The following is a 14,352-nucleotide window of genomic DNA, read 5'->3' on the forward strand; positions in this document are numbered from 1 at the left end:
TGAAGTTAAAAATATATTAATGTTTATAGTAGCACCCAAAAAACAAACTACACAGACAGCTACATATCTAACAAAATACACATAATAGCTATATAAGGAAAACTACAAAACTCTGGTGAAAGATGTCAAAGACCTAAATAAATGGAGAAATGTTGCATGTTCATGAATAAGAAGGCAATATTGTCAAGATGTCAGTTCTTCCAAACCTGATTTACAGATTCAATACAATTCCAGTCAAAATCCCAGCAAGTTATTTTGTTGATACTGATAAGGTGATTCTAAAGTATTATGGAGAAGCAAAAGACCCAGAAAAACCAAGACAACACTGAAAGAGAAGAAAAACAAAATTGGAAGGCTGACACTACCAGACTTCAAGACTTATAATAAAACCACACTGGGCTGGGTGCGGTGGCTCACACCTGTAATCCCAGCACTTTGGGAGGCTGAGACGGGCAGCAGGAGCTCGACACCATCCTGGCTAACATGGTGAAACCCTGTCGCTATTAAAAGTACAAAAAATTAGCCGGGCGTGATGGCGGGCGCCTGTAGTCCCAGCTACTCAGGAGGCTGAGGCAGCAGAAAGGCGTGAACCCGGGAGGCAGAGCTTGCAGTGAGCTGAGATCATGCCACTGCACTCCAGCCTGGGCGACAGAGCAAGACTCCGTCTCAAAAAAAAACAAGAACAAAAACAAAAAAAAGAAGCCATACTAATCAAGACAGCATGGTGTTGCCAAAAGAATAGACAAATTGATCAATGGAACAGAATAGAGAGCCCAGAAACAGACACATATAAAAGTCAACTGACATTTGACTAGGGAACAAAGGCAATACAATGGACACATGATATAGACTTGTTAAAGGGTGTTGGAACAACTGGACATCCACATGCAAAAAGAAAATGATTCTAGACACAGATATTACACCTTTTACAAGAATTAACTCAAAATGGATCACAGACTGAATGAATGTAAAATACAGAACTATAAAACTCCTAAAAGATAATAAAGGAGAAAATCTAGGTGACCTTAGTTATGGCTATGATATTTTTAAAAAACACAAAAGGCATGATCCATGAAAAGATAAATAATAATCTGGATGTCATTAAAATTTAAAACTTCTGCTCTGCTAAAGACAATGTCAAGAGAATGAGAACATAAGCCATAAATCGACAGAAAATACTTGCAAAAGACACACCGATGGCTGGGCGCGGTGGCTCACGCCTGTAATCCCAGCACTTTGGGAGGCCGAGACGGGCGGATCATGAGGTCAGGAGATCGAGACCATCCTGGCTAGCACGATGAAACCCTGTCTCTACTAAAAATACAAAAAATTAGCCAGGCGTGGTGGCGGGCACCTGTAGTCCCAGCTACTCAGAAGGTTGAGGCAGGAGAATGGCGTGAACCCGGGAGGCGGAGCTTGCAGTGAGCCAAGATCGCGCCACTGCACTCCAGCCTGGGCGACAGAGTGAGACTCCATCTCAAAAAAAAAAAAAAAAAAAAAAAAGACACACTGGTAAAGCACGGTAAACCAAAATACACAAAATATTCATAAAACTCAACAGTAAGAAAATGAACAACCTAATTAAAAAACAGGCAAAAGATTTGAACAGACATCTCACCAAAGAAGACAGATATACAGACGGTAAATAGCATATAAAAATGCTCAACATCATATGTCATTAGGGAATTCCAAATTAAAACAATGAAATGCTACTACATAACATATTAGAATGGCCAAAATCCAAAAACACTGACAACAAATGCTGGCAAGGATGTAAAGCAACAGGAACTCTCATTCATTGCTGCTGGGAATGCAAAATGGCACAGTCACTTTCAAAGGCAGTTTGGCACTTTCTTATAAAACTAAAAACACTTTTACCATGCAATCCTGTAATCATGCTCCTTGGTGTTTATCCAAATGAACTGAAAACTTATGTCCACACAGAAACCTGCGTGCAAATGTTTACAGCAACTTTATTCATAATTGCCAAAACCTAGAAGCAACTGAGACGTCTTTCAGTACATGAATGAATAAATAAAATGTGGCACATCCAGACAACGAATATTTTTCAGTGCTAAAGTGAAATGAACTCTCAAGCCATAAAAAGACGTAGGAAATTCAAATGCATATTACTAAGTGAAAGAAGCCAATCCAAATGGCTATATACTGTATGAATCCAACTATGTGATATCTTAGAAAAGGCAAAAACTAAGGAGACAGTAAAAAGATCAGTGGTTGTCAGGGGTTAGGGAAAAGGGAAAGATGAATAGAAGGGACACGGAGGATTTTTATACTACTATTCTGTATGATACTATACTGGTGATACATGTCATTACACATTTTTCTAAACCTATAGAATATACACCTCCAAGAGTCAACCCTAATGTAAACTATAAACTTTGGGCTATAATGATGTATCAATGTAAGTTCATCAATGATAACAAATGTACCACTGTGGTGTGGGATGTCAATAGTGGGGGATGTTGCATGTGTGTCAGAACATGGAGCATATAGGAACTCTATATTTCCTGTTCAATTTTGCTGTGAATGTAAAACTTGTCTGAAAAATAAAAAGTTATTAATTTTTTGAAAAATAATCATCTTCCATCTAAGCAGTGTTACTCAAAAAAATAAGTGTCAACTGCCAACCACACAAATGCCTTTGGAGCTTCAAAAAGTTAATGCAGGGAATTAGATTTCAAAATGTAGTTCCTCATATATTCATGAAGTGATTTCTTTCAACTTCTTAAAAATATTTTTAGGCCAGCAAAAAGTCTGATCTTTTATATACATCTCCATTTATAAAATTAAAACTCTAACACATAATTTGCAAATCATCTAAAACTGTATTAAATTCACTGAGTAAAATTATAAAACTAGTAAATACTTTGTATTTTCAGCAGATATAAAACAAGAACTTTAAATGTAAAGTACTTTCATATGTAAAAATATAGCCTTGATTGGCCGGGCGCAGTGGCTTACACCTGTAATCCCAGCACTTTGGGAGGCCAAGGTGGGTGGATCACGAGGTCAGGAGTTCAAGACCATCTTGGCCAACATGGTGAAACCCCGTCTCTACTAAAAATACAAAAATTAGCTGGGCATTGTGGCATGTGTCTGTAATCCCAGATACTCGGGAGGCTGAGGCAGGAGAATCACTTGAACCTGTGAGTTGGAGGTTGCAGTGAGCCGAGATCGCACCACTGCACTCCAGCCTGGTGACAGAGCGAGACTCCATCTCAATCAATCAATCAATCAATCAATCAATAAAATAGAGCCTTGATCAACCAATTTCCAAACAGACTGAATAAACAGAGTATTTTTAAAGTTCAATAACTTTGTAAAGGAATACATCAAAATCTCTTCCTTATATACTCCTGCCAAAATTTTAATTTGCTAATGTTTAATCTTAGTAATTATTGCTACCAGCTGGGCACAATGGCGCATGCCTGTAATCCCAGCACTCTGGGAGGCAGAGGTAGGTGGATCACTTGAGCTGGTTCATGGCCAGCCTGGGCAACACAGCAAAACCGTGTCTCTACAAAAAGTACAAAATTAGCCAGGTGAGGCAGGAGGATCACTTGAGCCTGGGAGGTCGAGGCTGTAGTGAACTGTGATCATGCCACTGTACTCCAGCCTGGGTGACAGAGAGATATCCTGTCAAAAAAAAAAGAGCAAGCATTACTACCAATTACTACCAACTACTATTATCCAAGCATGACAAAAATCAACAATTCTTGATAAGGCCGAGGATGCAGAATGAGAAAAAATATCCCAATGTATGTAGGATCAGATTTCTATGACAAGCATTTGTTCTTCTTTCACTCATTTATTCAGTAGCTATTTACTGGCCACTCACATGGTGCTAAGCACTGTAGTAAGCACTAGAGATGCGATACAGAAATGATAAACAATAAACCTGACTTCTTAGAATTTGTTTCTAGTGAGGAAAACAAACACTTTTTACAGTAAACAAACATAAATAAAATGATAGTTTCATACTCTGAAGAAATAAGGAGGGATCTACTTCACACAGGGTCAGAAACAGCCTTTCTAAGGAGGTGTTATCTAAATCAGGTCCTAAAGACTGAGAAGCTACCAGATGTAGCAAGAGCACAGTGTGAACGGAGTCATGGGATGATCAAAGTACAGGAAAGAACTCAGGTCCTTTTACACACTGCCCGAAAGCTGGTGTGACCACAGCATGGGAGTGAGGAGGGATGGTCCTGACATGATGTAGAAGAGGCAGGGATACCCAGATTGTGTAGGACCCTCGTAGACCTCGGTAAGTAGTTTGGGTTTAGCTCTACATGCAGTGGGAATCTATTTAAGAGTTTCAACCACAATACTAACAATATTTGATTTACATTTTATACCATTCTGGCAGTTTATAAGATTATAATAGATTATAGGATGCAAACATCAGCCCCAACAAGAGATCATGCTTGAGCTAGCTTGGTAACAATAAAAATGGAAAGAAATGGACAAATTTTAGAAATAACTGCCGTTCTAAGAACAGTCTTTGCTTATGTCCTTGGAAGTCCCTTTGTCATGGGATTATCTGAAAAACAATGGATGCTATCAATTATCTTTTTAAATGGATGAAGTTCAATGAAAAGAGAGAGAGAGAGGGAGAGACTTAAATCTCAGCCTGGCCCTATCCTAAATACAGAAATGTATGCAAGTTACTTAGCATCAATGAACAGCACTTTACTCATCTATGAAATGGGAATAAATGACACCTAACTTTCACAGAAGCATTATGAGGTTAAATAAAAATCCTGGCCATCTGCCTATATATTTTGTTCATGCACATATGTTCTATAAATGTTAATATTTACTCCCACTCCTGTAGTTAACAGCATTTTCTAATGCCCTGAATGGAAAAGGAGTTACTTAATACCAAGGAATGCATTTTTGATGATGGAATTTCAAGCATGAGAACATTAGAGCACAGGAGATATTCTGAGACAAGGAAGCATTCCCCTGAAACCAAGTGATTACCCCACCTACTATGACACAAGAGCATTCAGATTACTGTATATATTTATAAAATACTTGATCTTCAGAAAAATCAAACTATGAAATACTGATGAATTCTGCTTAAAATACAAAGGTAGTTAATACACTCTTAACTTGAATAGCAACCATTAATATCAACTACTATAAAGCTGACAGTGAAACATTAAAATCCTAAGTATTTTACTAAGCAACAATTATTCTTATACCAACAAAACTAGATTTGCAGAAGGAAAAAATCAAAACAAGACTTTTATTACAGTACATGTAGAAAAAAATGCCCACCACAGCTGGGCTTAAATTTGCCATTTTAAAATCAACATTTAAAAGCTGATGCTTATTTGCTAAAGAATAAAGCAATAAAAGATAGAATACTTTAAGGACCTGGTAACACTGATGTTAAACTCACAAAACGTTTTATTCTGTGTAGTGGGACTCAATATAATTAGTGTCAGGGTTTATCTAATTTTGACCTTTAAAAATTATTAAATTTTATATCTACTGTGACATATTCCTGAGATTACTAGAATTTTTATTCATTTCCATTAATTTCAAACTAAATACATTAACTTTCTTGAGAATGTTGCTCATCCACAGTAGCTGATTTGTTTGTTCTCTCAACAGACACCTTTGTTCGTTTACTCAGGGAACAGAATAAAAAGATAAGGGAGGGGATATCTGCAGCACGACATGTAATTCTAATTAATTACTATGAAAGGGAGGGAGTTGCAGGCTCACCACAGCATCACAGACCTATTATTCAAGATATCTTAAAAAGCATTTTATCCATGGCTAATATTCAGCTAAGACACACCAATATGGGTAAATGAGATCGGTATAACTAGTGTCTGTTCTATTGTTTTGGGTCCATGCTGTATCAGCTGTTTAAATATTTTTACTATCACTAAGATTACAGTCCCCAGTTGGCCTGGGTGCTCCCTTAGGGGCTCTAGATTTGAAGGTTCCAAATGTAAACTGGAAGACAGTTTACATTTCTGGGCTCACAATTTAGAAAGAAAGAAAAACTTTTAAGGGCAGGCATAGACACATTTCAAAGTTTCCAAGATAAGACTGAAAGAAATCAGTATCACTTAACTTACAGAAAGAAAATGGATCACAGCCAATCAATCTGTCACTTTTATAAGCTAACAGAACAAGAGAAGAAAGGGTTAAGATGAAGGACCAAGAATTTTGGTTAAATAAAAAGAACATCAAGTGATATTATTAAAAAGTAGAAACTGACAGACATATAAAATTTGTAAATAAGTAGCTTCCGAAACAGATTACATCAGTATATAATGGTGGTCTTATCTGAAGATTAAGCAGTTTCTCAAATTTGTTATAGACTGAAATAGACACAGAAAAAGGTGGCAGTCAAGAAACCGAAATCCTTGCAGTCCCCACTGCTAACATTCAATATAGCTTAGGACACCAACTTCAGTAACTTGGACCTCAGTTTCCTCACTTGCAAAATTAGAGGGTCTAATTGTATGTCTTTTTCTCTCTTAGTTATAAAAAAGTATGATTCTAGGCTAATATGGGTTATGGCTAACAAATTATGGCAAGAATACAGGGGTAAGCCATGGGAATATATCAATGATTACATACAATGAGGCAAAGAACAGGTGCAAATGCATTATTACAATGCACTAAATTACTACTTTGATATAACAAATGGTATACCAAGTAGTATGAAATTTTTTAAGAAGCTTGACAAGATACTTATATCAGGAAACGAACTATCTATCTAGGTCACTAATACTGTACATGAATATACAATCAAGTAACAATTATACATCATAATATTTGGTACCAAAATACCATGCTTGCCTTCTGAAGGTCATTTTTAAAAACAGCACAGATTTTTTTAAATTTTTTTTCATGTTATGTTTTGTTCATAAGAACAAGAACATTTGCATTCTCAAAGCATATGGAAATTAACAGTGAGAAAAAAGAGATGCTAAAATGTCTTAGGTTGTAGAGGGATTAAGAAATTCATTCCTGACATACCAACGATGTACTCCAGATAAAAAAGATATGATTTTCATCCATCTATTAGTAATAACTTATCATAAATGCACTCAATATTTTCACTTAAAAATTAACTCACCAAATGGAAGCATTTTATGAAATATGACATGAAACTTAGTAATTAAGAGCTTCCCTACATTCTCAAACAAGCTGAGGTGACATGCAATAAAACATATATAAACAATATGTGAATTTGGCCATCTTACTTATTTATATACAAGCTAAAATTTGATTTCCAATCCTATACTCTGACACCTAAAAAGAAATGCACTTAATTCTGGAAAGTTTTCCTTAAGGTGACCACAACTAAAAACTTCAGTATATCACACATGATGAAAGCATTGAACTTTTTTGGATCATTTAGCTTCAGGTACATGATTAATACTTTTTGAGAAAAAATATAAATGCCCATATCTTACTCTCTCCCAAAGATAGCTGAAAACTTTGTATAGAAGAAAGCTTTCCTCCTAAATGCTTTCTTTACAATGACTAATTCACCAGTAGGCAAAAAGCTCAAAGAATGCAGAATAAGTGAATAAAAGAACTATACTAAGTGCTTACATGATGGGGGAAATAATCAATGCTACAAATGACATATTTTAAGTCTCATTAAGAACAAGCCATGGTCATTACCTTCAAAAAAGTTCCAATATTAAAAGTCAATAAATAACAAGCTACAAAAACATGCACATATGCTATTGTTACACCAAAGAGAAATTTAATGTCTCAGTTAGAAAAAGTGTGCATCTGAAGCAGAGACAACATAATCTACTCTTTTGCCATAATATGTGATCAATAGCTGAATCATTTAATGTAGTGATCAATAAATATCTTTCCTTTAGTCTTAATAAAAGTATTTTCACTTAAGGGTATAGGCTGAATATCTATAAAACTAAATTCTACTAAATCGATGACTTCAACTCTGAGTACATATAGAAATGCCAACGTGACTATAAGAAAGAATGAAACAAAAAATCTTGATTACCACAGTCATTGTTATTTACTCATAAGTATGAAAAGCCTTAGGAACTTTCTAAAAGTGCAAAGAGGAGGAATGCAAGTTGCAATGCTCAACTCTACATTCCATGTAGTGTTGTATGAATACACTTATTTCTGTTTTAAAATAACACCATTTATTTTCTTAAAATAGTCATTATTGCACAATCTCATTTCAGTATTATATAAGTATTTTTCTGTGGATTATAATCCTTTAGGCAAATCACGTTATAGAAAGAAATTTAATCATCACTCAACCTAATTCTTAACTTCATATGAAATGGAAAATACATTCACAAAATCACCTGACAAGCAATCTGCACGAGGTAGACCAGCTCTTTAGATTCACAGCCATTTTTCATTACTTCATTCTGTTCTTCTGAAAGTGAAAGCTACATCACAGAAAAAAAGAAGAGAGGGAAAGAAAGTCATGATTAGTAAACAAGAATAAACTAAGTATTCATAATACCTGGAGCATCATCTCCAGGTGAGCATCAGCTTAATGTGAGACATATCTTATATAAGAACTTTATTGCTTAAGGCAGATGAAGGACTCAGTGTTTCAGATAAAATATATATCTATATCTGTGTAGCTTACATACAAGGGTCTTCACTTCCTTAATCTATTTAGTACATACATGAAACTAAGCACTGAGAGACACTATGACTTAACAGTTTAAAAGAGTTCAGACCTTATTACATAGATTAAAAACTGGCTGCAGATAACAGGTTGGGCCTATGGACATGTTTAATTTCAGAATCACCATGTAGTGGGGTGGGGAGGAGCTGGGGATGGTTAATGGGTACAAAATAAATAGAAAGAATGAAAAAGACCTAGTATTTGATAGCACAACAAGGTGACTATCGTTAATAATAATTGTACAGTTTAAAATGACTAAAATAGTATAACTAGATTGTCTGTAACACAAAGGATAAATGCTTGAAGGATGGATACCCCATTTTCCATGATGCTATTATTACACATTGCATGCCTGCATGAAAACATCTCATATACCTTATAAATATATAAACCTACTCTGTATCCACAAAGATTTGAAATTCAAAATTTCAAAAAAAAATTCACCATGTAGGTCTGCACACTGGATTTTAGTTTTATTTAAACCAGCTACTGACATGTAGAAGCTAAGAGGTTTCACGTGAAAAATACAGATTTCTGGCTTCTACTGAAAAATCAGAAAATTGGGAAGATTCGACCTACATTCTCACATGGGCAACAACTAGCTACAGCTGAGAAATGACCATCACCTTTATAAATGAGGTATATATTCCCCAAAAAAGTTTGTCACAGAACGGACTACCTTTTAGTTTTTTTGCCAGTATCTAGGCTGAGTATTGTCATTCATCATGCTACTTGCTGTGTTATTTTTCTTAAACCCCACTTGCTTTACTCACTTATGTTACACACCTGCCCCATCTTTGGATGTCAATTTGCAATCGCGGTCCCAGAGACGGACAACCCTGAGTTCAAGTGTGTTTATAATTGGCTATGTAATATTGACCTACCTGCTTAGGCTCTCAACTGGAAAATGAGGATGATATAATATTATGTATTCTCAAGTCTGTGGGTATTAAATGAGATGATGCATGGACAGTGGGCACCCAGATAATTAATACTTAATAAATGTAATGTACCATTATAATCCATACTATATGAAGTACAAGGTTGATGAAGATATATTCTCTATTGAGGAAAGTGGTATCACAAAGTATTTTTTTAAATTTCAGATATTAAGTAGAAGTTGTTCATGAGATTAAAATCATTCTCCCGTTAGCCCAAAAAGGCCAGGTTAATGACAAAAGCATAGTTTTAAAAAGGAATCATATAATTAAGGGTGAAAAGAAACCTACACGAACTAGTTTTCAGAAAGTGACAACACTTTAATGAGACAGAAGAGACTCAAAGATGTGCTTGGACGCCTGGCAGAGATACAAGAGAAAAAAGAATCTAAGTTAGACAGGGTAAGGAGAAGCCAGCCAAACCTTGAGTAACTGCATATAAACTAAAATTACACTGTAGTGTAATCACTAAAGTGATAAACTAAAATTACAACTCTCTGTAGCAGAGAGTTGACACTCACCCACCAACCGATTCCCACAGGTACTCACCAGGGATACCGGGTGAGTAAACCAAAGGCTGCAGGAGAGGAAGAGAACTGAGAGAATGAGCCTGTGAAGTATAGGAAGCCTCCCCAAGCACAAGGCAGCTAACCTCCCTTGACTGGGAGCAGGGCAGTGAAACAGAGAAAAGGAGAACTGGAAGATATCCCTCTGAAGGCACTCAGGACACTCAACAACTGAAGGATGGAGGTGGCACAGAAAAGCTGGGAGAAACTGCAGGCCTTCACAGCTATCCTCGAAGCTCTTGGGTAGGGCAAGGGGAAGAGTGCTCTCCAGAGGCACAAAACACTGGGGGAAAGAACTGGACAGACAAGAGAATAAGCATCCAGGCTGCAAGCAGAGAAAGAGAACATGTTCTCCCTCAGCTCAGAAGATTTGGGGCTTCATAGCAAAGCACAAAGATATCTTCAGCATCTCACCACTCTTCAATTTTCCTTGTGAAAGAAATCTCAGAACCTTAACTTCAAAATATTTAAAGTACTGATACACTCAATCAAAGTAAAGCTGTCATAAAAGACCAGATCTATATCAAATACACATCAGCCTGATGCAGCACCTCACTTCAACAGACTGAAAGAAGAAGAGAGAAGCCCTTTCCTGGAGGTAAGTTTACTGACTTCAGTTTCAGCTGTTTCTTATGTATTTCACATTAAAGAATTACAAAACACACAGATAAGCAAGCAAATGTGACACATGGTCATGAGAGGCAAGGGTAAAATAAAGCAGACACAGAATTGGGCCAGACATAAAAATAATAAGAAAGAGAATGTAAATTAAATATAATAGAGATTCTAAAATACAGTTCAATAGGCAAACAATACGCAAAAGCACACAAGAAAGAGAAGATTCTGGAAAAACAGCAGACTCACCAGGAATCGATCTTTCCACCTAGACAATCACTGCACTGGCAGAATCTGTCTGGTGGGTAACTATTTTGACAACTCTGGTATCTACTGAAGGCCTGCTACTTCCAAGGGAAGGCTTGGATGGGAAACTGTAGTTCATTTTGGTCTACATCAGCACTTAAGAAAATAACAGCTCCCTATACCCGCCGCCCTGCCCCTGCCACCCCTATAGCAGGCAGCTGTGCATATACTCCTGGAGCAGCATACACATACCTTACAAGAGCCAAGACAGACAAAAAGAACACTGCCTCCAAATTTCAGAGATCTATGCTGTGGCTGCGGATCACTGCTTTGGATTGCAGAGGTGCAGACAAATAGCTATGTGTCCATTACACCTAGCTCCACTGTTTGCAGGCCCATGTTCCTCTGGCTGAAGTGACTTCCAGCAGACATACAGGGCCAACGCCCTTTTCCTTCCCTGTCCCCCTTGATTTTTCTCTTTTTCCTCCTTTGGGAAAATATAATAGACTAGGGCATTCAAAAGCAACTGACCTATGCAAAAGACTTATAGAGAAAATTAGAAAGTGACTGCACACGCTCAGAGAAAGGTACAGACTTAGGAAAGACAAAAGAAGACATTAAGTTCCAACTCAGGCTGATTTTTGGCACAGACAGACAACAACAATAAAAAAAAAACAAAAACAATAAAAACAGCAGTCCCTGGGGAAGGAGGAGAATCTGGTTTTCAGAGTTACCACATCATTAGATTCAAATGTCCATTTTTCAAAAAAAAAAAAAAAATCACAAGGCATATAAAGAAACAGAAAGTATGAACCTTTCAAAGGAAAAAATGAATCAAAATGAATCACGGTGGCTCACACCTGTAATCCAGTGCTTTGGGAGGCTGAGGCAGGAGGATAGCTTGAGGCCAGTTCAAGAACAGCTTGGGCAACATAGAACACCATCTCTACAAACTTTTTTAATAAAAATAGAAATAAAAAACTATTTCTGAAAAAGATCTGATAGTAGGTTTACTAGACAAACAACTATCTTAAAGATGTTCGAAGACCTAAAGGAAGTTGTGGAAAAAGTCAAGGAAACATTATATAAAAAAATAGAAATATCAATAAAGAGATAAAAAGCCTAGAAACCAAAATTAAATTTTGTAGCTGAAAAGTATAAAAACTGAAATGAAAAATTCACTAGAGGGATTCAAAGGCAGATTTGAGCAGGCAGAAGAAAGAATTAGTTAACTTAAAGATAAGACAATAGAAATGATTGAGTAATAGGAAGAAAAAATAATGGAAGATAAGTAACAAGAGCCTAAGGGACCCATGGGACACCCTCAAGCAAACCAACGTACACATGTAGGAGTACCAGAATAAAAAAAGAGAGAGAAGGGGCAAAGAGATTATTTGAAAAGATAATGGCCCCAAACTTCCCAAATTTGATAAAAGACATGAATACAAACATCCAAGAAGCTCAATGAACTCTAAGTAAGATAAACTCAGAGAGACCCATGCTAAGATACCTGATAATCAAATGTTCAAAATACAAAGACAAGGAGGCAATCTTGAAAGAATCAAGATAGGAGTGACTCAACACCTGCAAGGGATCATCAGTAAGATTGGGAGATTTCTCATTAGAAACTTTAAAGGTCAAAAAACAGCAGGTAAATATATTCAAAGTGCTAAAAGAACTGTCAACCACTAATTCTATAACCAGCAAAACTGTCCTTAAAAAGTAAGGGAGACGTTCCTAGATTTTAAAAATCTCAACTTCAGATGTTCCCAGATAAAGAAAAGCTGAGGGAGTCAGTTACCACTAGACCTGCCAAACAGAAATTCTCAAGGGATACCTGCAGGGTAAAATAAATTAAAACACATACACACAAACACTAGTAACTCAAACCCTAATGAAGAAGTAAGAACTCAATAAAGGTAAATATATGGGCAATTATAAAAGCCTGTATTACTGTACAATGATATGTAACTCCACTTTTTGTTATCTAAATGATTTAAGAGACTAATACTTAAAAGAAAATTATTAGTCTAAAGGCTAGCATTATTTATTTTTATTTTTATTTCTTTTTTTTTTTGAGACAGAGTCTTGCTCTGTCGCCCAGGCTGGAGTGCAGTGGCGCGATCTCGGCTCACTACAAGCTCTGCCTCCCGGGTTCAGGCCATTCTCCTGCCTCAGCCTCCTGAATAGCTGGGACTACAGGCGCCCGCCACCACGCCCAGCTAATTTTTTGTATTTTTAGTAGAGACGGGGTTTCACTGTGTTAGCCAGGATGGTCTTGATCTCCTGACCCCATGTTCCACCCACCTCGGCCTCCCAAAGTGTGGCTAGCATTATTTTAACTTTGGTTTGTAATTCCACATTCTTTCCTACACCATTTCAAAGGCTAATACACTTAAAAAATTATTTATTTATGTTTCAGAGCAGAAAAATGTATAAAGATGTAATTTTGTGATAATCAACAACCAAAAGAGGAGACCATGGAGCTATTACAGGAGCAGAGTTTTTCTATGTTAATAAATTTAAACTGGCATAAATTCAAATTTGAATGTTATAACTTTAGAATGTTAAATGTAATCCCCATGGCAACCACAAAAAGATAGCTATAGAATGTGAACAAAAGAAAATAAGAAAGAAATTTAAACATATCACAATAAAAAATCAACTAAACACATTTAAAAAGCATTAATGCAGGAATATAGGGAAAAAAGCTATAAGATATAAAGAAAACATATAGAAAAATGAGAGAAGTCCCAAAAGTGAATGAAATAAACAGTACAATCAAAGACAGGGACTGGCAGAATAACAAAGTAACATAATTCAATTACAGTGATGTGCCACCATAACAACATTTTGGTCAATGACAAACTGCATATATCACAGTGGGCCCATAAGATTATAAAATCACATTCTTACTGTACCTCTTCCATGTTTAGAGACACAAATGCTTACCACTGTGTTACCACTGCCTACAGTATTCAGTAGATTAACATTCTGAACTGGTTTGTAGCCTAGAAACAATAGGCTACACCAGATAGCTTGGGTGTATGGTAGGCTATACCTACTCTAAGTACATTTTAGAGATATTCACAACTACAAAATCACCTAATAATATATCCCTCAGAAAATAACCCTGTTAAGTAATGCATTACTATATATGGAGGTTACAGGAGATACACTTTAGACCCAAATACACAAATAGATTGAAAGTGGAAGGATGGAAAAAGATATTCCATGCAAATTGAAACCAAAAGACAGTGGAGGTGACTATACTAAAAATAAATAAAACAGACATTAAACC

The 14,352-nt window shown here is 36.3% G+C and overlaps 1 protein-coding gene across 14 annotated transcripts in view; it reads right to left on the reverse strand.

The window, feature by feature from the left end:
• ARHGAP32 (Rho GTPase activating protein 32) overlaps positions 1-14,352 on the reverse strand; it is a 316,742-nt gene that overhangs the window by 123,609 nt on the left and 178,781 nt on the right. For all 14 annotated transcript variants that reach the window (XM_054525425.2, XM_054525429.2, XM_024255528.3 and 11 more), the window contains one exon: positions 8,352-8,438. In XM_054525425.2, the coding sequence (XP_054381400.1) occupies positions 8,352-8,438 (87 nt within the window). The remainder of the gene's footprint in view (positions 1-8,351; positions 8,439-14,352) is intronic.

Source organism: Pongo abelii, chromosome 9, assembly GCF_028885655.2.
Source record: "Pongo abelii isolate AG06213 chromosome 9, NHGRI_mPonAbe1-v2.0_pri, whole genome shotgun sequence".
Lineage (NCBI taxonomy): Eukaryota > Metazoa > Chordata > Mammalia > Primates > Hominidae > Pongo > Pongo abelii.